At 40.3% G+C, this 24,023-nt stretch overlaps 1 protein-coding gene across 1 annotated transcript; it reads right to left on the bottom strand.

Moving 5' to 3' along the window:
• Positions 1-1,193: 1,193 nt before the first annotated feature.
• Wnt10 (Wnt oncogene analog 10) lies at positions 1,194-23,443 on the bottom strand. Its single transcript, XM_071722756.1, has 4 exons — positions 21,557-23,443; positions 10,055-10,308; positions 4,626-4,909; positions 1,194-2,735 (listed from the first exon to the last, which is right to left on the bottom strand). Exons 1-4 carry the CDS (start codon positions 21,661-21,663, stop codon positions 2,217-2,219), a joined length of 1,164 nt encoding a protein of 387 aa, XP_071578857.1. The 5' UTR covers positions 21,664-23,443; the 3' UTR covers positions 1,194-2,216.
• Between the last annotated feature and the right edge of the window lie 580 nt (positions 23,444-24,023).

Raw genomic sequence — 24,023 nt, 5'->3', positions numbered from 1 at the left:
GAGTAATAAAATAATAATAAACTAAAATAGGTAATTGAATATATATTATTATTATTATATAGTAATAAAATGAAGATGAAGTTGTATCTATATTGCGGAAATTAATTATCGTGAGTATTCATCTTGGAGCAATTTATCTTGGAGCAATTAGCTTGATTCTTGTGAGTCATCTCTATACCGATCACGTACGAGTTACGTGAATCATGGAACTTTTTCGCTCTATTTCGCTCACGCTGTTTATTGTGTCTTATATAAAATCAATATGTTCTTTCTTTTTACCTTTTTAACCATTAGATATCCTTTAGTTTGGATACTTACATCGGTTTGCCGCTCTTTTACGTTAGCATTTTTTTTGCGCGGTTCTATCAGTTATTGCGAAAGACCGATTGCCGGTTCATGAAAAAACTTGTACTGTTCACATTTTGATTTATTAGCGATCAGGATAAAAAAACAATATCCGTACGACATCGACGTATCTATATTGTGATTTGACTTATAGTGACTATATAGTCACGAAATTGAATGGTTAGAAATTTGAATCTAGTCAGAATATGATTGGGGCAATTATAAGGATTTTCTGTGCAACGAAAAAATGGTGTAGTAATTATATTCTTATGCAAAATAATTAACTATTAAAAGCATTGACATAATTAGATATGAGATGTACACATTATCAAGGTAATTGTTTCAATATTTCTTTACTAATACAAAAAGATTCATTGATTAAGATTCATTGGTAGAGTCAGTCAATAAAATGGCATGTTTTTTAACGTTAACACTCCTTTGTTTTTTTCCATCACTTTAATAGCATGTCTTTATATGTATGATATTTACATCTAGTAATTAGATGACATCGTGCAGTAAGTGCAGTGTTGATGGCAGTAGTAGTGCGAGCGTGTTGTCAGACAGAAGTATGATTAGAAATGACGTGGTAAGACGATTAGCCTTGATTGTTAATTCCGCGGCTTAAGTTAAGTGCGCTTTTTTCCGTTTAAAGATGGAATTGGCATAGATCTTTTCAAGATTCTAATGCGCATTTAGTTATACCTAATAGTCTTAAAACAAAAGACATTTCGCTGATTCGGAGGCAATCAGAAAGAAGTAACTAAAGATGTTTCTAAAGATAAAAATGTTATTCGGATGAACTGCCATAATAATTCGACGAGACACCTGAAAATGGATACAATAGGGGGTATTGTTTGAAGGAACTCTCTTTATTGTACGCGCATTATTAAATTGTGTACAATTGTGTCCGTCAAACAGGACACGTCTTTCGTCTAATAATACTGTGCTGGAGGTTTTACAGTTCACATAGAAGTTATAAAATTAAATATGAATTAAATAGAGCGTTGTTATAAATAAATTATAAGTTTACTTAGCCTATGGATCATTTTATATTACTCACGCCATTACGGAATAGTTTTTGCTTGCGCAAGATCTCTTCTAATGCGATTGGACCTTTGCGATTGATTCATGTTTCTTCGTTACTCAATCCAATCGTTCGTAGCTGATTGGTAAGTCGAAGTATAATTTCCGTAATCGACGTTTAGTAGAACACGATTTATGTCAGTCAGTTTCGCGTGACTTTTTGCTACATCAAGAATTACTTACGCATAATCCAAGATTGGACTTTTCGATAACATAGAAATCCCGCATAAAAATTTACTTTCTCAATGAGAATTAAGATAAATTTTCGAAAAAGTGCAATCAATACACTGCTCTATCATAAAGACTATTTTTAAACAGGACGAATATGTTGACGAGTAAAAAATTGCATTGTTCAATTATAATTACAATAATTATCATCGCGTTTAAAGACTCTTTGGTCTTCGTAGAAATCGATTTAATTTTGCTAACAAAGATTATTACCTTCCTAGTACATTCGCAGAGATTCGCAGAGATTCAAGGTTAGCAGATAAGTACTCCGATATCGTAATAGTCCAGGAGAAATTTGTGCCTGATAATCCTGGTTCCAATAAGAATCGTATTATTAATCTTCCTTATGTGTCTCTTGATTGATTTTTGTGACCAAATAGCCTCGTCGCGCGCGCATCTTCGACGCATGTCCGGAGCGAATTTCTTCTCTTATCGAACCAACGATGTGTCACTTTATCTTTCTCGTCGACTCGATCGCGGAAGGGAAGAAAAGAAATTCGCTTTCCGTCAGTCTTGGACTTTCATATTTTGTTTTTCGTTTCCTCATTCCACATTCCACCTCATTTGCAAACCGTGATCCACTCCTCCACCGTGCAATTCTGACATTGTACGTAGCAGCACCAGTGAAACTTGCATCTGCACCGCTCCGTTCGCCGCTGTCGCACCACGTTGTAGCCTCTGCCGCAACACAGACTAGCGCATCCGTCGCCGCCGGTGCTGGTCTTGTTGCATCTACGACCCGCGGTGCCAGCGATATCGATCGTTGGGTCCCGCTCGCAGAAATTCGGCGATTTCTGGTAGTAGTAGAGCTGTTTGGGAAGATCCCGGAGTTTTCGCTTGCGGCCGCCGCCCCCGCGATGCTTCTTTTGCTTTTGCTTCCGACGCGATCCGCGAATCCTGTTCGACGGTATCACTTCGCCCAGATTGCTCTGCGTCACCAATACGGCGTTCCTGAAACGGTCCTTCAGGGTTTTGCCGATCACCCGGAAATCCGGGACGATTTTCCAGCAGGTTTTCACTTCACACGACCCGGACATGCCGTGGCACTTGCAGCGTATCTGCATGTTGTTCGCCAACGCCTGTAATTATGTCGGAATGATTAGTCATACAAAATAAAATCAGGATTAAGAATATGATAGTCGGTCTTTCGCTTTATTTCGCGTCACAAATAAAATAACATTAATTACATAAAATATTAATTATGTAAAATACTTCTTTTTAGATATATAAGTTCAAATTTTTTCCAAAAAGATTATTATTTACTGTCGTTATTAAATTTACGAAAGAAAAATAATGGTTTTAATATCTCATCAAATGAACTTCCCTGAAAACTTCTACATTTTTTATATACATCGCTTATTATTCAGAAACTCCACATGTTTGTTGAATAAAATCTAAATCAATTCCAAATTGGTTTAAGAATCTACGAAAAGAAACCGCGGTCAACCGCACTCAACTTGAAGAACACTTTGTATATCGATTGTTCTGAGCGACAAAAGTTGCGCTAAAAAGTTCGCTTTCACGTCGGTTGACTTTGTACAAAACGGTCGATCGACTTTTTCATTTGCGCCTGCCACGGTCGGGATCTCTTTTTCGTGCGGGGACCTTCGGTCCAGCGGACAAGGCGGGTGGAATCGAATCCTTCCCTCGCGATTGCGATATCCGCGATGCCGCCGTTGTGACGTCGGCTGAAAAACGCCGGTTCTAACACGCTGTACAAACAGGTACGAGTTGTTCGGACAAGCGGGGTGCGCAGAGCGGTCAAGAGGGTAAGAGAGGCGGAGAGGGGGGCGAGAGGAGGGCCCAGTTTCTTTTAAACAAAGAGGTGTCGCATACAAAACAGTTAATGAGTCTACGGCTGGGTGGTCCAGCCCGGGGCTTCGTCTTAATAACGTCGAGGCGAGAGAGCGAGCGTGGAGAGGTTCATGAAGGAGAGGAGAAGAATCGGCCTCTCACCTCCTTTTCCCCCCTCCCTCTCTCTCTCTCTCTCTCTCTCTCTCGCTTTCTCTTTTACAATCCGCCTCTCTCCGTTCATCTTTCTCTCTGGCTTCTTTTTCGCTCTTTTATCGCAGCGATGGGAGAGAAGGAAGACGACCGCGCATCGGTAAAAAGTAAAAGTCGGAGGAAAGACAGAACAATGAAGAAAGGACGAAGAGAGGCGAATCACGCGCAGGATAATTTGAAGCTCTCTCACGGACCCACGCACGACCACGACGGCGTGCGCGCTACATTATTCGCGGACGGACGAGGCACGCGATTGCGAATTCGCTTCCTCTCTGGGATTCCCCACCGACCGATTTAACGGTACATTTCTTGCGCGCGCCTGCTTTAAGATGGCGCATCGTTTATCGTGGGATACACGGAGAGACTGCTATAAGAAGACGATAATCTCGTTGTAATAACTTATGTTAAAATGTAGCTCAAGCTTTCTCTGTCAGTAGGATCGTTTAATGTTTGCGCACATGTAGCTTATCTATAAAACGAGTGGTATATTAAGTAAAATATCGCCAGAAGAAATTTTACAAGAGCGAAAGACATGAATGAAAAGTTAAAGCAACCAAAGAACTGAATAGTTGAATAATTAGCAATTTCCTCTAATTTAATTATGTAAGCTGCATTAATCACAGAAGATGCATATACATAAGTGTATCTTAAATTCACAAGTACATATGAGTTGTATGTACATACATTTCAAATTTTAAAATTTCGTATTTTTTCAAAGCTAAAGATTATGTAAGAACACCAATTCGTCATACGTTCCTCAAATTAAAATATATTTTATTCACGCCATGCTTTTCTCTCTAATACATTTTAACATGTGCAATATCGAAATGTATAAGATAAAAATATTTAGATTATAAAAAGAAACTGTGAGACGCGTAATATTTCTTCTTTCTCTCTATTTCCTCGTTGATATGAATATGCTCATATCCAGAGTTTAATGTCCAAGTTGCGAAAGCAGTGCTTACCAGACGACCGGCTTGATTGTTGTGTAGATTCACCGTAGACTGTATGTCGCCAGCTTTCTCCCGCGTGTCTAGGAACTGTCTCGAGAACTCCATGCCGTATTCGAGGTTGTGAGAGCAACCACCCCACTTCCATTGGACGTCCCCGGTATTCGTCGACGTTTTATCCCTGTAGCTCGAAGGATCGCAGCTGCAGGGAAGCAAGCGGCCCATGCTGCAGGCACGAGCCACGTTATGAGCCACGCCAGCTGCCGAAATCGCGTAGGCGAACGCCGTCTCTCTATAGCCTGTAACAGGATGTGATCGATAGGCGGCCATTGCTTTTTATTCCATTTCCTGTTTTGTCGAAGATGTCAAAAAGCTAATCAATCCTTCTGTGATTTATCCGTTGAATTAATATACAAGGTGTTCTATCTTTTAAGGTTCTTGTCTCTTTTGGTATGTTTTCTAGATAAAAATGTGGAGGTTTATGTTTTCATTGTGATTAAATTTTACGACCGCAAATGTACAATAGGTTTATTTAGTTTATCGTACATTATATGTTGCGTTGATCTTTCGATATAAATGGTAGAACTAACGTGGTGATACAATAGAAATCGAGATTATTAGGTAAGTAGTTGAGATAGGATGCATCGAGGCATCGGGAAGATACCCGTATCTCAGTTGTCTCCGTTAGCAAATTGCTGATCGTCGTCAATGACACCGACGAACACGACGTGGACAATATACACACAGAGCTGCGATATCGCGTTTGGCCTCTCCTCTCCTCTCGAGGGATAAAAGGCAGAGATCATGAAACAGCGGGACACCGGGGAAGCCGAGTTTCCGTAGAAGGAACTTCGGTAGCGAGTTCGGGACAGAACGAAACGATGGGCCGACAGACAGACAGCCATCAGGCGCAGTTCAGAGGTAGATTATTCAGCCGTCCGTCAAAACAAAGTGCGGCCATCAGCAGCGGCGGCCGGCGGGCATCCACTGTCCGCATGTATAAACGATCTCGCGACGGGGTGCCTGAAGCAATGCGATGCCAAACTCCGTTCTCGCGAGAGAGATCTGCGGACAAATCGCGATTTCTCGCCCGATTCCACGCGGAAATCGCGAAACGCCGCGAGAGATATCTTTTAACTTTAATAGCAACAACATGATAGCTTGGAGATGTCTAACTTTTAATAATAATTCAATTTTCAGTAATAATTTAATAATGGTTTAATTTTCAATAACATATTTTTAATTATAACATAATTTTTATAATTTTTAACTTTTCGACCTTTTAGTGAAATATTTTGAAATATATATTATGTTATAAGCAGGTGTAAATTCGAGAGATCGAAATAAAACATTATACTACAAAAATTATATTGCGCGTATTCTCATAGTATTTAGAGAAATAGAAAATACGAACGAATACAAAATGAAAGTTAGATGACAGTATTTCAAAGAGTTAGTTATTGGTTCACTGTGATAATTAATGTCAAATGCAGTTTTTCTGTGGGCCTTCAAGGTCTCCCAGAATCTCCAAGACATCGTTCAGACTCGATTGACGGACAGCCGTTCGAAACTGTTGTCAACTTATAAATGATACGACGCATACCTGTCTTTGAGCTTGAAATACAAGATAGAATGATTCTCTTTCTTTTTCTCATGCTTACATTATCTTTCTTCATCGCGTTGAAAAATCTATTCGGGACTTATCTGAACAATTTTACAATAGTCATGAAAAATTAGAAAATTAGAAAATTAGAAAAGTGAGAAATAGTAATGAATTAAATTGTTCCATTATAATAACCTATAAGCTATGAATATCAATGACAACTGTTACTAGATCACTTGACAAAATGGATCCATTTGATCGTTGCTCGTCGTAGAAGGCAATCGGACAGCTGGCAGCTGATTACGTCGCTATTCGTTGACCGCATCCCACGATGTTAAAGAGACTTCACCGTGAATCCTGAAGGTCGTCACGGATCAAAGCGTTTCTTTGAGATTTTCCAAGTCGATAGAAACGTTGGGGATGAGAACCAGAATGGATCAACTAGTTTTCGGCGCGCATATAGATCACGACCCGACGCGCCGCGACGCCCAGAATGCTAGTTTCGACGCCGAGAAGCGCACGTCGCTCGTCGCGGTGGAATGAGACGGAACGAGAGGGCCCTTTATGTGGTCTTACAGTGGGAGAGATAGTTAGAAGCTCTTTCGCTATATACGGCTATTGGCAGCAACTGTTTTATAATGCAGATAGCTACCGTGCCGCAAGACCGTCGTTGTTTCTCGACAGCGAGAGGGACGGAGGGAGCGCGTAATAAATCCTCCGCGGGTAGTTGTACGTCTCTCCTCTCACCGGACAGTGGAGAACCCGGAGTGGAAGATAGGGAAGAATCTCGAGGAACGCGCGCAGCGATTTCTGCTCCCTTCTCGTCGCGGCAGCCTTGGTGCGGCACGTAGTGACGAATGGTACGCAGACCTTGCCCGCTTACTCCCGCGTGTCAGGTTCAAATCGCTACTTAGATAACTCAATAGATAGTGCTTGGGGGAGGTCCCCGCGAGGACACACGTGTCCTTTGCGAACAGCTCATTCGAAGACATATCAAATTAAATAGAGTTCAACGAGTTCGTTCAATTAACGAAAAACTTCTCTTTTATTTTTCCGTTTTATCTTCACTCTAATTTTAACTTGGCTATTGCCAATGTAAATATTACGATCTAGATTTTAAATATAAGTAAAATATCCACAAATATAATAAATATTTTACAAATATTGATATGAAACATTAAAGTCTCTATTTATTAAGCTTGTTATTGTTGTGCACTTGACAAAATATAAGATAATTAATTAATTGAAAGCCGTTATTACTTTGCTACTGTAATTCGTTAATATTTCACCAAGACAAGACGATTAATACAAAAATTGTTATTTTGTAAATTATTGCATAATTATTAATTGTAAACTATTAACAATTCCACTGCGTTGTCGAAGCCTTTATGTAATTGAATCGCTATTTAGATGATTCATGTTTCTACCAACGTAAATTAACTTTAAACTCGGTTTAACATACTTTTTATCTTCTTTTAATTTTCAGAACTAAGAAAAGATAAAAAGTAAGTTAAGTCAAGATTAAAGCTAATCTACGTTGGTAGAAATAAACATTAATAGAAGTACGCTCGACAGATTCGTGTAAGAATACTAGTGTCCTTTATGCCTCTAAAATATAAATCAAAATGCAACGAGTTTGTGTAATTAATGAGATCATTTTTCTTCGTTTCGGGTAAGAAGTATTTATTACTTCTGCGGATGCTCAGTGACTTTTTAATTAATATAGAAGGAGAATCAGTCGGTTGTTTTATAGGTAATATCTAGACTGATCTTTATCTTTGTTTTTTATAACGAAAATTTAATGAGTTCCACATTGATCACGTACTTATTTTTATGAAATTCCTCGACATTAGAATTTATTGTTCAAAAAGAGTAATCTAAATCAATGGTCTTAAAAATATAGAAAAAAAGAGCCTTCATTTTGACGTTTTCATATTTATATCTATAAATCCAGTCGTTGTGGAGCATCGTGTCGGTATGGGCAACGCGACAGCCGGTCCGGTCTTCTTGTGTGGGCCGGAGCGGTCGAAGATCGGTTCCGTGTACTTTTCATAATACATTAAGTCGTTTTGCTGAAGTCCGACGAAATCGTGACGATAGGTGAGAGAAGCCGGGATAGGGGGGAAGCCAGGGTAGCGTTGAGAGCAACGAGAGAGGGCAAAAGAACCGTGTCTGAGTGACTTGAGCTATGAACGGCTCTTCTCGAGATGCCCGGACCCGAGGCCCAAATTTGACACGGTGGATTTCTCAAATGATCGCAGACCATCTCTCCACCTGGCCATCGATATCTTAAAAAGGGACAGTGGTTGTTAGTCGCGCCTGGGTAAGGTACCAAGTCTTCTCGGAAGCTATTGCCTTCTGACTGGAAAACCAAAATCTAATAATGGTAGAACGGTTGTTGCCAATGTTACGGATAATCCGGCGAATCGCGAATCTCTTACCCACGCTTGGCCTCACAGTAAGACGAGGAAGTTCTTGTTGTGTGTGAACACATTTGTGCGACTTGTGCGAGTGACGCAGCTTTGTAGAATTTAATGAAAAACAACGTGTGTCTTCCACGACGTAAAACGTGTTACGTATTAAACACGTTGCGACAAAACCGTACAGAATTAACGTGATGGGAACAAAGACGATTTGCTGAGCTATTGCGCGAACCGCGAAAAAGGGAATTACATTCGTAAAAGAGTAAGCTTCGAAGATCTTGTTAGAATTCTACGATCGGTCGGACGGGCCCCGCTTTACATAACTCCCGAAAAAGTCGTGGAATCGACACCTTCTTCTGTCTCGCGAGCAAGAAAAGGCGTATACCGATCCACGGAGGCAGATAACGAGGGGCCGGAGATGGGAGAAGCGGGGGCCCCCGGGTCCGCGGACGAGCTTAAGCTTTCAGGTCAGGTGCGCCCGATGTCGCGCTCTCGCGCATTCGTCCGACACGATATATGTTTCCTCTTGCGGCGCACGTACGCGCCACGACGAATTTATATGTCACACCGGAATAGGCCGACCGTGGGGGCAGGGTTCTTCTTATGGAATTGGGACAGGTTTTCGGGGTCTTCTGCCGCGGGTAGGTTACGCGCCGTGCGCTTTGATTTAAGGAAACGTCGTCGTCTTGCCTCGCCTCGCTTACGCCGTCCCGTCAACGACGTCGTAAAAGATTCCACTTTGTCCGAGAAACCCGTATGCAGCGATTACACGATGAGAAATCGCCCAAAACTTTTGTTGGTAGATGCGAAATACCACCGTGGAATTTTCCGGTTTATATTCGGTTATTTAGCGTGCAATGTTCTGTACAATTTACGTACTGTACGTCTCGAATATACGCGTGTAAAGGTTATACTTTTTATAGCTGTTATGTTTGCAACAGATGATAATAATATCTATATTTCATATTTTAAAAATAACAAAATGTTTTATTATAACAAGTGTCGTTGATGGTTGAATTTGTAATAGTTTATTCTTTGTCTCTCCATTAATAAGCAAAACGAATTTACATTTGTTTGTAATAATTATTTATTATAGGTACAGAATGGTTTAACTTCTTTTATATACTCTAAAAATTATCTAAGAAATTTGTCTGTGAAATTACATTGTTTCGAGGAAACTACAGTATTCGCGGCATAAAAACTTTCAGCTGCGCACTATTTTTCACATAATTTTAACAGCCATTTTAGTTTCTTAATGGAGTCTTATATTTCGTTCATTTGTATTTATAGCGCGAACCGAGACGAATTTAATGATCCAGGAAACATTAATACGCCATTAGCGAGCAGGTAGATTATTAATCACGAGATTCAGATCTGATCAGATAATCTCGCTCGTTAAGTATTCTTACAATTAGTACCTCGTTGAAGAAGAACGCTGCTCTGTTGAGTTCTGCTGCTGGGTGTGAGAGACGAGCAGTTCCACCTGTGCCACGTGAACTGATGTTGACACTCGGATATGGCCAGTTGCAGTCCCTTCATCGCGGCTACAGTAACATCGGGATTTCTGTGGCAAAGCTCGCGTTGCTCTTTCGTCAATCCTGGAATGCCGTTGCAGATGACAGTGCTGCCACTTACCCAATTGTCCACGGAATTGCTCATTAAGCAAGTTGCGCTGGAAAAAGGTAGCAAAATGATAATTGACGCGTGATTAATTTCTTCGATTGCCATAAGCAATTATCGTTAAGATACTAGATCATGCGATGATTAAATACGTAAAATTAGAGCAGGTTTCTTCTTTTTAATCGAGATTAGATGAGCTGGAAAACATATGACGAAATAAATACGATCTTTTTCCGTCTTTATGCTTAATGCAAAAATCGCACATTGTGCATAATGTGTCTACGTTATTTTAAAGTTATCTATTTAAAAACATGGCATAATTAATTTCGGATTACGGATTTCGCGCGTAATCCGAAATTAATTATGCCATGTTTTTATATATGTATATAATATATTATATATATATGGGGCATTCTTTCTCAAAATAGCCACCCCTCTGCACATTTTATTTTTGAAGATAAAATGCTTTGCGAGATCTCAAAATTTCCGTCGAAAACTCAATTTTTGGATGCCGTATGGCGATTTTCATTTACATTCAAGGGTGGGGCAGTATGACCAAAATATCGCTCAAACCACTTTAAAAAATAGGAAAGTATGCAAATAACATCTAAAATCTTAGCAGTTTCTATCAAATTCAATTCAATTATATATATATATATATATATATATATATATATATATATAGTGAGGCATATAATTTTTTCATTATGAGTTTGATTAATTTGAATAATCTTGAAATAAAGAAAAAATACAATTAAAACTAAAAGGCATTCTTCGTGCTCATGGTATCATGATTTTCTTTCATCGTTCTCTTGGTACTCTCACCCTATTTATCTTCCCCTGTTCTCAATTATCGAATTCCCGATCGTGAACATGGACCGTTCATGGATCAGTTATCAATTAAAGAAACGTTATCATATTTTTTTAATCTCTGGCAACTTCGTTCTTCCGACTATCAATTAAGAACACGGACTTCGTGTCTTTCCTGGAATATATCGCGGAAGAAAGTGCTTTGTACGTTGGATCATAAATTATGATCCAATTTGTCACAGATTTTTGCGAAATCTTCGATCTTAATTTTAATGATTCGTTAATTAAGTTGAAGTTGAATGTAGCGTTTCAATATCGTTAAATCTTGGTGAAAATTATAATATCTTTGTAGAAATTGACAAAAACGAAAGTGTGTGATACTTGATAAGCTATATAAGTATTTACTGCCAGATTAGAACTCGCATCACAGTCTTTTCATCGCCGTTACTTCTCTTCTCAGTTGCGAACGTACATATTAGTTTAGCATGTGTCGAGTGTAATTAGTGACGACGTGCGGAAGCAGGGAAGCAGCCGGTCAAGCTCGCCACCTGGTTAAACTCGCGAAACTGATTATCGTTGAGTTCTTTGCTGATAACGGTGTGCAAGCAATTGCACTATGGATAATCATCGGTATTGAGATACTAGAAAATAAATCGATGTTTTATTGTATGATCAGCATGAATAGAAGGTAGACTCATTTCTGAAACGAACTATTCGATATTTGATCTTTTTGATTACTTACGGAATTTTATCTTCGCCTGCAAAGAATTTTTAAAAATTATCACGGTACTTTTTTAACTGTTTATTTCTATTTAATATCCTATTTGTGTATTACTTAATAGCGATAGCTTTTAGCAAAACTATCCATTTAATTGACGTTTAAATGGACAGCAGTACCGATGTTTGTTTTAAGCGGCGATTTCTAAATTTCACACACGGAATGTTAATGGAAATGCTTGTGCGAGGGCATTGAATATCGAGAGGCCGGCTTGCATCTTCGAATCTGTACGGTCCCAGCACTAATCGCGGCGGTCTGGAGCACCGGTTTTACGGTCGCGCGCGGCTGCACAGCGGGCACTTTTGCGCACGCGTGCACCGCACGCGAGCGTCCGCTTTCCTTCGGTTTTACGAGGCCGAGGTCAAGAGGTGCGAACGTTCTCAAAGAGCCGATAAAAACCGTTTCTATCTTGTCGTCTGTTTCTGCCATCGCGCGCCCCGTACGAAGGAGAGACGGCAGAGGAAAAGGGTCCGCGCGTTCGGTTCCCTTCCACTCCCTCCCCCCCCCCCCGGTTTACCCTCCGTCCTGTCCTGTTCTCATCCACCGTTCGGTCGCGATAACGGCATCCATCTCTTGGAAGAGGAGCTCTTAAAGCGCTATCTTAAGCGACGGCTGCTGCCTAATGGCCGCGTATTACGGCGTACCGGGTGTTAATTAATTTCGAGGTGAAAAAAAGGAACGGCAGAAGCCAAACGTGCACATGCGTGCGTGTTCCATACACAGTCTGGGTCGCGTGTATTCGAAAGCGTGCGTCGATCCGTTGAGAGAGAGAGAGAGAAAGAGAGAGAGAGAGAGAGAGAGAGAGAGAGAGAGAGAGAGAGAGAGAGAGAGAGAGAGAGAGAGAGAGAGAGAGAGAGAGAGAGAGAGAGAGAGAGAGAGAGAGAAAGGAGGGTTGTTTCGTTTGCTCCGTTTGTCGCTGCGAGAGTCGTTTTCTGTTACCACGTGCTCTATCAAAAGGCTAGACAAATCGTTAAAACTTTTTTTACAGCTTTTTTATTGCCTGTCAGACGTATTTACAGTTAGTAAATAGTAAGTCATAAAATGAATTTGTTTTATTAAATTCCATTGGATTAACCTACTATTATTTCGGGCTGCATTTTTTTTAGATTAGGGTAGACCGGGGCACGTTGTCACACATTTTTTTCAATATTTTTTGTATTTTTTACATTCAATATTTGAGAGTACTGTAATATGCCAAAATTTCGAGTGAACCCTCAGCTTCAATTGGACAGTATCGAATTTTGTGTGATTGTTACTCTACAGTTGTTACATAACAATAAATAACGACAGGTCGCTTGTGACAACGTGCCCCGTGACCGGGGCACGTTGTCACATCAAATGTAATTGCATGCAAAATGTTATCCAAACTGTATTCAACGTAAATATCAATATATTATAGTGCGCTGCAATGTAAAAAAGTAAAATCCTTCACAGAAACATTTATTTTATTTCAAAAAAGTACAAAAAGCACGAAGTTTTCGTCTTAATCTAAATACAAGAATTCCACTCGAATGCGCAACTTATTGATCGTTAACAGCAAGACGAATTACTTCTAGATCGACTACTGCGGCTCTCGCAGTTTTCCGTTTGTAGGAGCGCATCATATCCCAATTGCACCTATGACATTAAAATTCGTGACAACGTGCCCCGAGGGCATTTTTTTACTCCAAACAGCCTCATGGCCGACACGTTTGAGATATTCATAAGGTTAGGTATTGCACGCGGTAGGTAAAAGTACATAGGGGAGACCGTGGCTAAAAGGTCAACGGGGTTGAAGCGTCAAATCAAATATCTCGGAACCTGTATATTGTGTGAACTCGCTATTAACATTGTAAACGCTGCTTATGGTACCCATGTGACCAACGGAGTTTCGGCAGGTTACCTGCCGTATTATGATTTTTACGAGGGCAAACGTGTTTTCGGAAGGTGAAAGTTACATTTTCTGCGCATGGAAATTTTGTAATATCTGCAATAATATTTGCTCTCCAAATCTCGAGGTACGTGATTATAAAGAGTAATGCATGCTGAACACGAATCCAGTGTAGTTTTTTCATTATCGTTGATGTCTAATATTTCGTGGGCGATCAAACTTGAAACTTGTGTTTGGGGCTAATCGGTCAGTAAGCAGTCCAGATGCTTTTCCAAGGCATTTCCGGGCATTTCCAGGCTCATTGCATATGGAATATGGATGAGACGGGAATTACAACCGTTCAGACACCAAATAGAGTCATCGGACGTCGAGGAGTAAAACAAGTCGGGCGAGTGACTTCTGCGGAAAGAGGAACCCTCGTAACTATTTTTTAATAATGTTTCGCATAAAAATTTTAAATAAATTTTTATATTTTTCTCTTAAAAAACAATTATTAAAATGTATCCTATTATTTTTCAGGATTAGATGTACGTATATGTATTGAAAATGCAGTGTGACGTTTAAACCCCGGCATTTTTGAGATTTCAATTTTTCCACCGTTGTCGTTTTTGCTCTATACCGGTTAAACAAAGCGACGTAGACAAAAATTTCCTATATAAATTTTGTAGCTAAAGGTTCACTCTTTACAGTGGTATACCACAATTAACTAAAATTATTTATTTTGTTGTTAAAAATCGGCACCGAAAAAAAACTAACCTTTTAGCCCCGGTCTCCCCTACTTTAAGATAATATAAAGGTCTATTCTGAAAAAACATAAGCTTCATGTCCAGTACGTTGAATATTAGACAATAAAATTTTACTTACGGTCGCAAAAAACTTTCAAGTTGATTTTACGTCAACACGGCTGGAGCAATCTCAACACTGTAAACACACCAAAGATGGGCATACACTAACACGTTTTGGGAATGACGGGTGCTGCCCTCTGGTTATTAGTTTTTTAAATAAAGCCGATGTGACAACGTGCCCCGTGTGACAACGTGCCCCGGTCTACTTTATCGTTGACTTTTCGAAATTTTTAAGTTTCGGAAACGTAAATATACTTTAAAATCTTTGATAAATTATCATTCTTATAAAAAGAATAACAGTAGAATGTGCATCTTCATTTTTGTAACTTTCATGTTATACTGAAGCAAAGATTATTACTTTACTATAAAATTAGTCCATTTCCTTATGTAGTAATCTGTTGTTAGAATTATTTAAAATGATAAAAATTAAATGCGGCAAATGTGTGTTAAAATTTTTTCGTAACACGTATAATAGAACAACTGATATCAGTGCAGAATAACTTGGAAACAATTAACGTAGGTCATTAAAACGTGAACATATGGTCAAAGTTTCCTATCAACGATCATTGGGACTCGCAAGATTGGCCCAACAGCGCGAAAAAAATCGCCATAGCCTTCCTCACGATCATTAATCTGCTCGCAGCGTCTCGGAGCGGTTTATTTTTTCCTCGGAGGGGGTTCTCGGTGGAGTCGTAGGGTCCTGCAGGATGTCATGGGCGGGTGCAAGGCTCTTCGTGGGTCGCTCGGTTATCTGCGGGTACAAATTAGCGGACGAGCTTCTTCTAAAGTAAAAGCTGTGTATAGCACCCGTGTGAACGAAGAAAGAGGAGTAAGACGAAGAAGTCGGCGACAGCAAACTCGGCGGAGGATGGAGGAAGGAGAGGACGAGGGGAGAATGGGCAGTAATAAGAAGAAAAGGTAAAAAAGGCGCGACGCTACGTAGTGTGGGAAAGAAGGACGTAGAGAAGGGGGAGGGGGCGCGGGATTTTAGGGTCGTGGAGGTTATTGAGAGCTCCCATTACCGGTACACCGTTGCACCGCTGCTATCTTTCGCGCTATTGATGATCTACCGAAAGCAGATTAATGATCTTAACTCCTCCAACAAATTACGGAAGACACTGCGTACCTGCGGAGGAAGTTGGATTGTATCAAGGGATTCCTTTCGCTACCTCTCGGCTTCGCCGGCGCTCGAGTATGCGTCTCACTTCGCGAATAAGAAACGAGCCGAGTACGTAAGGCAATTATTCCATTGAATTTCTCAAAGCGATCGTTTCGTTGAAACTGCAAAACTTTGTTTACTAATCGGTGCAATTATTACAATATAGTTTATAGTTATTGCACAGATTTTTTTATCTATCGAGAAAATCATCTCTTCGAATACGTCTCTTACGTATACGAGGGTCGGTACGAAAGTAATGCCTCCTAATTTTTTTCTTTCGAATCTGGTGTTATAGAAAATTTTGCTTTTCACTGAGTTGTTACTTGAAGTCTCTGATTGCGCTATATTGAGTTGTGATCAGTTACGTGAGTGTGTCACACGAGCAGTTCAAACTGTGTGTGTTTCAAATGTACGATGCATAACAGACAAGAGCAGTGATTGAATTTCTTGCTGTGGAAGAAATGAGTCCTATTGAAATCCATTTACATTTCAGAAATGGTGTTATCATGAACATTTCTGAGATGCGAACGGATTTCAATGGCTGCGTTCAGCAAAAAAAAACAACTCAGTGCAATCAGTGATTTTTTAAAATGACTTTTAAAATTCCTTGCCTTTAGTTCTTCCCTGGATCCATGTGTAGAAACCAATCGTAATAAAGAATCTTGTACGCTCATTGAGCTGGTTTCTCCGCTGAACGTAGCCATTGGAACTTATTTCTTTTACGGAAAGATAAGAAATTTAATCACTGCTCTTGTTTGGTACGCATATCTAAAACACACACCAGTTTGAACTGCTCGTGTGACACAGTCATGTAACTGATCACAACGTCACTCAACATAATGCAACAAGAGTCTCGTCGAGACCGTAAACGTGTTTATCCTGAAAAAAATTTTTGAGGATTGATTGCTGATGCAATCAACCGCCTTTGCATGTTTCCAAGAACCAACCGTTTTTTATTTATCGGGCCGATTTTGTATAAATTATCACCGAATGGAATAATGGCCGATTCTATCCCAGAAGGGAATGTGAGCCAACAAGCTTAAGAAGAAGAAGAAGAACATAATGCAACTAGAGACTTCAAGTAACAATTCAGTGAAACACAAAATTTTTTATTGCGTTAGATTCGAAAGAAAAAAAAATAGGAGGCAAATTACTTTCATATCGACCCTCGAATGTGTGTGATAAAAATAAGTGATAAAAATGAGTGATAAAAATAAGTGATAAAAATGAGTGATGTCGCTCGTTAGTGAGGCTCTTGTGATAATTCCTTCTACCTGCGTTTATAGATATGAAACAAATTTTAGATAATATTTTTCAAGCGAATAAGACCACAAAAAATTCTACTTGCAGTAAAAGATTGAATACTTTTATACGAAATCGTCGATCATAATTGTGAAGTGTTAACAAATATTGATAATCGTTTATTTACGCACACAGCATCGATTAAATAAATTAAAGATTCTTTATTTTATGAGAAATACCAAGCTCTCGATTAAGAGTTACGTGCATTCAAAGTTGTATTTAAAGGCTAAAGTAATAATTACAACGCATCAGTAAGATCGGTTTATTGCACAAATGATCGACGTTGCGCTTTTACCAGCGACCGTTATAGTTTCGCTTCGCTTCGGGTGCCCGATCTCACGGGAATCCGATGGGCAAATCGGAGACGAGATACGCGAGCGCGTGTCTCGCATTTTTGCAATAATCTAAGGGGTCGCAGAAGAATCCAAGATGGCGACAACGCGGGGATGCACGTGTTTTATTTAATTCCTCCCCCTCCCCCCATCGTCCTGCTCGCGGAGATGAGAGAGGAACACGGCACGGAATTTCGCGTCTAATGGGATATACCCAGTGGGAAGAGAGAAGTCGCTTTTTTTTTCACGATCCGACCCGCGAGAACACCTGCGGTAGATATCGTGGTGCCTCGCTCTTCCCTCGATCTTATGAGAGTAAATCGATTTCGCGGCGAGTACATTGTCGGGAATGCGATAGGCCGCGAATTACGTTCTGTAAATGGTATATCTAGCGCGTAAATAATGGGTCTGTAACTTGACGATAAAACTGTATTCTCATCTAGTTCGTCAATTACTTGCGATCTCATAGGGCACTCGCGTTATGATTTGTTCATTTGTTAATAAACATTTGGGATTCCGCTATCTTCTCTTCGATAATATGAATTCCTTGAAAATGATATCATTTGAAACCACGAGTGGTACACACACATGTATAATCGCGAATTATAATATTATTCAAACTGTCGCATATTATCTTAGAAGGATTTCTTCAATTTTCAATCATATATCTCATCTAAAACTAATATTTGGTCATAATTGATCTTGTAAATTACATTATTTAAATTTAAATCAGTGTCGAGGAAACCAGGGCTACACTTTTTAAGTAATTTTTTGTAGTCAACCTATGAATTGGAAATATTGCAAAGAGATTTATTTTTTATCAAAAGCTGTATTTTATACTACATTACAAATATTTCTTAAATGTAAAGTTATAATTTATTTATCTCATATTAATAAAAATATTAGAAGACACGACACTTGTAATAACCTACTTTATCTATGACATAAGTTATAACAGTTGTAAGTTCTTTTAAATAAATAAAAAAGATATGTAAAGGTAATACCTACTTTTATTAATGGCTTAAATAAACATTTTTTAAACTCTCGAATAATGGAAATATATACTTACATATATCATAAACATTATATATGATAAACATAAATGTGATCAACTTTTTAATTTTTTATTAATTATACAAAATTATACAAAATTATACAAAATAAAAAAAAATAAAACATATTAAAAAACATTGATTTATTAACAAAGACTGGAGAAACATAATTTCTATTTTTTATATATATCTTTATTAGAAATATAAAATATAATAAACATAAATGCAATAAACTTTTCCTTACAACTGAGAAGCTGTCATAATTGGTTCCGCTCTGTCACATATTGTAATTAAGATTATAATTAAGAAGAAATCTTTTAAGAGAGATTATAAATGAAAATTTTATGTTACGAAGTAAAAATTTTAAAGAAATATTACAAACTGCAATGTATAACGAATAGATTTAGAAATATTGTATCATAGATGATATATTTTATTTGTTGTTTGTTATATAAAAAATGATAAAAATTATTTATTTTGAAAAATATGTTACGCATTCCAAAAACAATTACTGAATTACTGATGTAATATTTCCGAGACAATATCATATTTCTCATACAGTTATTTTTTATTCTAGAAATATGTTAAATGTAACAACTAACAATTAGCTCCAGTCTCATCTGAAATAAAACTTTCAATCTTGGAAGCTGTCAATACGTATGTTCACGTTTTACGTTATGTTAATTATCTAATTAACTACGTGAATTGTGTTTGTCGAGTCCCTGTCATTGAAAAAAAAAATCTTATTAGATTATAGAAAAATATTTTAAAGTTTAAAGCTGAATCTTCAATGAATTCTATCAGTACTATAAGATTTGAAATAGCATATCAAATTCTGTTATCACGTATTTTCTCGTCACGATTTATTCGCGTTACGTGAAAAATGTGCGGCGTATATCAGGGAAAGCCGCTTGCACGAGTGTCAAGACGTTAATGACGCGCGCGAACCAGTTTATTGACTATTATATCATCAGAACCGTAATTCAATGCCTTCCTGCAAGTCCGGCTCGCATAAGTGCACGTAGATATACACGTGGATCTACTCACACGAGCGAGCCTCACGTTCTGTTCCCGGATGCTAGGCGTAATTATTTACAAGAAGCCGCATGTGGGTCTCTCAGAGAAGAGGCCTATTGAAGCCGTCACCGTTGACGAAGTATCGTTCGTGTGTATATATTTTCGAGAACCTGCGGCGAATCACCGGCGATTATCGGGTACGATACTACACGGGACGTCGAACAAACGCGGGGAACGTAGTATCACGAAACTCCGCGATTATAAAATTAATTACTTGGCACTTTTATACGCGCGATACTGGATTTTATGATTATAGCGTTTGTGATTGAAAGCTTTATAAGGTTTACCAAGCGGCAATCTTGTTGTTTATCAACGTAACGACTTCATGATGAGAATCTTGAGTGTTGTATAAATTAATGAGAGAAAATATTACTATGATAATGTTATTAATATAAAATATGCGCACCGAGGAGTTCTTAAAAACAAGCAGCGTTTCTCAGCTGATAATTTTATCTAAACCTTTGTGCACTTGCCGTTTGACACTTGAGATTACCTACCATTCTTGCAACGATGAGTTGCAGAATTTCTTAATAAATAAACTAAGCAATTTTCTTCAATATTTTGTATGTGCATTTGCACATCTCTTTCGAAGCCGTATTAAAGCAATATATTTTTCAATTTGCGAGTTCGCATTGTTTGGAGAATCGTCGCCTCACCGGTATGCTTTTCGCGAAAAAAAAGATTCGTTCAGGACGATCCTGGTGCACAAGGCGTGATTAGTATTATGGAGAGCTATATAATAAAGATCGCAGCGGGATTCATTCTTCGTGATGCGGAGCTCGGTTGGAACGGTCTATTTGCACTTCGTCATTGTGCACCGTCCATGGAACCGTCGATACGACCGCCGGGTCGAAGAAGCACACCCTACTGACGGATTCTTTCCGCAGAGACAGAAAGAGAGAGAGAGAGAGAGAGAGAGAGAGAGAGAGAGAGAGAGTCAAGAGAAGAGATGCGTCAGAAGTGCAGGAGATGCACCGTGAAAAAAAGAGGGCGAAGAAGCCGGTCGTGCTACCGCGCTCGTAAATTTTTCTCGGCGAGATTAGACACGGCGAGCCCGTTGCCCGGCTGCAGCTTCTCCTCGGTTGTCCTGTGACATTGTCGTGTACTTTCCATCGCGGGGTGGACAACGTGCATTTCGTGAGCGAGTTCGCGATTTGTAGCGCTCCGTCGCAGCGGACGGACAAAGCGGTGCGAGAGTGACGTTTTGACGTCTGCATTATGGTGCATCGCAGCGCATCGGAGTATCGTGTGGATCGAAATACGGGGGGGGGGGGGAGAGAACGAGCTCTCCGGAAGAGTGTTTTCACAGCAACGCTGAAGTGCGAAGTGAGGGGGGAGAAGGAAGACGAGGAGAATGAGAGAAGGATACTTCAAGGATTGTAGAGACGTGAATTGTTAGTCAATCACGAAAGGCGGATAAGATGCTTAGGCGAAAACAGATTAGCTATGGTACAGCGAACAACGAACATGTAATGAACACGTAGTTGCATAATTTAAGAGTGGCGTTTAGAATGGCATATACTTCGATAGTTATTTTGCAAATTTGATATGTGCAAGAGACGTCCTGTGCGCGATGCTGTATTTTAATCACACAGATAAAATCAGATAAATTATATTTCAAATTTTATATCTGAAGGCGCAAATATATTACGGCAAGATATTTTTTAGTTAAAAATGGAAGACATCTGCTAAAAACTATTTTTTCTATCTCTATACTAGACATGATAAGATGATTTTTATCACATTGATTTTTATAACGCCGATAGATTTAGTAAATGTGTGATACATTACTCTGGTAATTATAATTATAATTAGAACGAACATGATTAAAAAACACGAAATTTTTTCTATACTATTAACTGACAACTTGTGAGAAATATAACTTATATGAAATAAAATATAACAAATAAAAGAACTGAAATAGAAATGTAAATTTCTAAAAAATATGAAACCGAAAAATACTTATACATGCTATGATTTTGTTTTCGCTAGCATTGATGTTTTTACAAACATTTTGAAGACATTAGAATAAATTGAGGAGGTTTCCTCAATCATTAGATCATAGAGATGCTCACCGGCGATGCTCGAGGAGAATCAGCAGCAGAGCGACGGTGGGGCCGATCCTGGTGGCGATCCTGGACGGCGGTCCCTCGTATGCACGTCCTGTACGAGACGGAGGCATCCTGTCATCGCCCCGAGGACGTCTTCTCTTCTTTGCGCGGTTTGCCCACTTTAAAAGAATTGAGTGCGACCCTTCGTCCAGGGTTGCACACCCCTAGCACCCGAACGGAAGGACCCCTTCGTTCGAGATGATGCTGAGGCTGCTCCCGTTCTTTATCTCCCTTTCTCTTTCTCCTCTTTCCTCGCTCTTTCTCCCTCGCTCTCTCCGCGTTCGCCTTTCTCTTTCTTTCTCTCTCTCCCTGTACTCTCCGGTCCCTCTCCTACTCTTTTCGCCGCGGTGCCTGTGATCAGCAGCCTGGCACGCGTCGAGAACTCCTCCTCGCCCCGGGCACCGGCGCTTCTCCTTTGACGTTCCGTACGATTCGAGTGCTCCCAGTTTTGCTGCTTCGAGGGTGCGTTTTGAAAACTACCCCGGGACAATAATATTCCGCGGCGATCGGGCGAATCATCGAGCGTATACGTGTCTCGATTCTGTGCTCTCGTAGCAGCTTATTGCGTCGGCTCGCTTGCTCGCTGAATGACGAGGTTCGTTTCTCGACGTGTAATCACGCTTCGCTATCCTTTGATGAACCACTTACGCGTCTCCGTTGCGTTTGTCGTCGAGAACGACGTGAAATCTTTGAGGCGACTTCGTTGAATTTTGTTTGATACACTTATCTTTGGAGGAAAAATACTATCGAGGTGAAAAATACCTCCGAGAACGAAAAATCTTAGCGTAACTTAGCGTTCTCCAAGTTTCGTCGAGGTATACGGTGAGGTCACTATCACTACAGTCGTCGTTGCACCGGCTTTATTCTTGTCTTTGGCATTCTCTTCGGCGCTGAATGAGTACGTCAACATAGCTCGCCTTTGGACAATCGCTTCATCCGATTTGCACCCCGAAGTCGTAGATCACGATACCCTTCTCGGCAAAATCTATCCGAAGATCCGGTAACATCGTGTCGTTCTTTCACCCTCCGAATATGTTAATTCCTCCTCTTCTTTCGCTCTCTTCCGTCGGTAATACGAGATCCAGGCAAATCAGTCGATCTTTCGATGTGTTGGGCAGAAGGAGAGAGAGAAGGGCTTGTGATGACTTACTCGGTACTTCCGGTGTATGTGCGCTCGCGGCGAAGTGTCAAGCTCAAATAAAAGAAAAGTTGCCCTCTGGATCCTCCTACTCCTCCCACACGCGGACCATCTCTCCCTCCCCTTCCCCGTCTCCCGGCTACAGGTCCTTCTTCCTCTTTCTCTTCAATCACCGCCTCTTCTTCTTCCACCGTGGTTTCCTCTGCCTCTCTCCCTCGTAACCGCGCCTATCTCTCGCTTCGCTCGTGCAAACAGTCAAATAGCAAACTTCCCGCGATCGTCACGCACAGTGCGACGACGGTGACGACAGAGCCGAGGCGAGGCTTTGAGGATTGCGGAAGAGGAAAACGTGGAGGGTCGGATGGGAGGGGAGGAAAAGAGGAGAATCCGTTTTGTGAGAGACTCCAAGGAGTAGAGGTGTTAATGCGTTTGATCGGCTCGCGTTTGCGGGGTGAAAAGATTCACGTACGAGGGAAGGGTACGATCAAAGAGAGGGCCGTTTGTGCGAAAAGCCGCAGATGAGACAGAGGGAAAATAGTAAAGAAGTTTCGCGAGCGTCTGAGTGCACAATGAATTGAGAAACGAGTGTGGCGATCGAGTGACGAGTTGCCCGATCGGAGGAACGCAGAGAAGGTCACGCACTTTTCGTTATCCCCGTACTTTTCTCTCTCCTACGTTCGCCGACACCGACACCGCGCTACCGTAGAGCCGGAGAGATAGACAGAATCTGGATGATTCCGCCTCTGTTCAAGACCGACGAGGAGCTGTCAGGGAGATCGCTCTGTCTATGATGAACTCGGTGCGCAGTGCGCGGCTACGGGGGCCCTCCTCGCCCTCCCATAGGGAGAGAAAGGAAAGATAGGGAGTAGTATAGGCACGAAGGAACCAACTACCCTCCCCACCATAGCCACCACCATCCGGACACGACCACCACCACCATCGGCCACCACCCCGAGATTCGGTGCGAGGGACGAGGAGACGAACAGAACCACCTAGACAAGGACGACCTGACGATGAGAGGCCGCGATGGAAAGAGAGGAAATAATGGAGGTAGAATGCGCGCGAGAAGGAGGAAGATGGAAAAATGCGTTGACCATAGACCGCACCTGCATTTCTCTTTTCCCCTTTTTCTTCCACTTCCATCTTTTTCTCACTTTCGGTGTGACTTCGTCTTACTCTCTCAACAGATAGTCCGAACAGTTCGAAAATGCTTCCCCTTGAGCCAACAGGTATATTGGCATTCACAGCTTAAATTTTTTTTGCTTAGGATGTTTATCGTGTGTAGCGCGAGAT

The sequence above is a fragment of the Temnothorax nylanderi genome, unplaced genomic scaffold (assembly GCF_030848795.1).
Source record: "Temnothorax nylanderi isolate EJ_2023f unplaced genomic scaffold, tnyl_v1.0 TNYL_tig0519_pilon, whole genome shotgun sequence".
NCBI classification, from domain to species: Eukaryota; Metazoa; Arthropoda; class Insecta; order Hymenoptera; family Formicidae; genus Temnothorax; species Temnothorax nylanderi.
The sequence above is the reverse complement of the archived record's forward strand: the minus strand, read 5'-3'. Positions and strand labels throughout refer to the sequence as shown.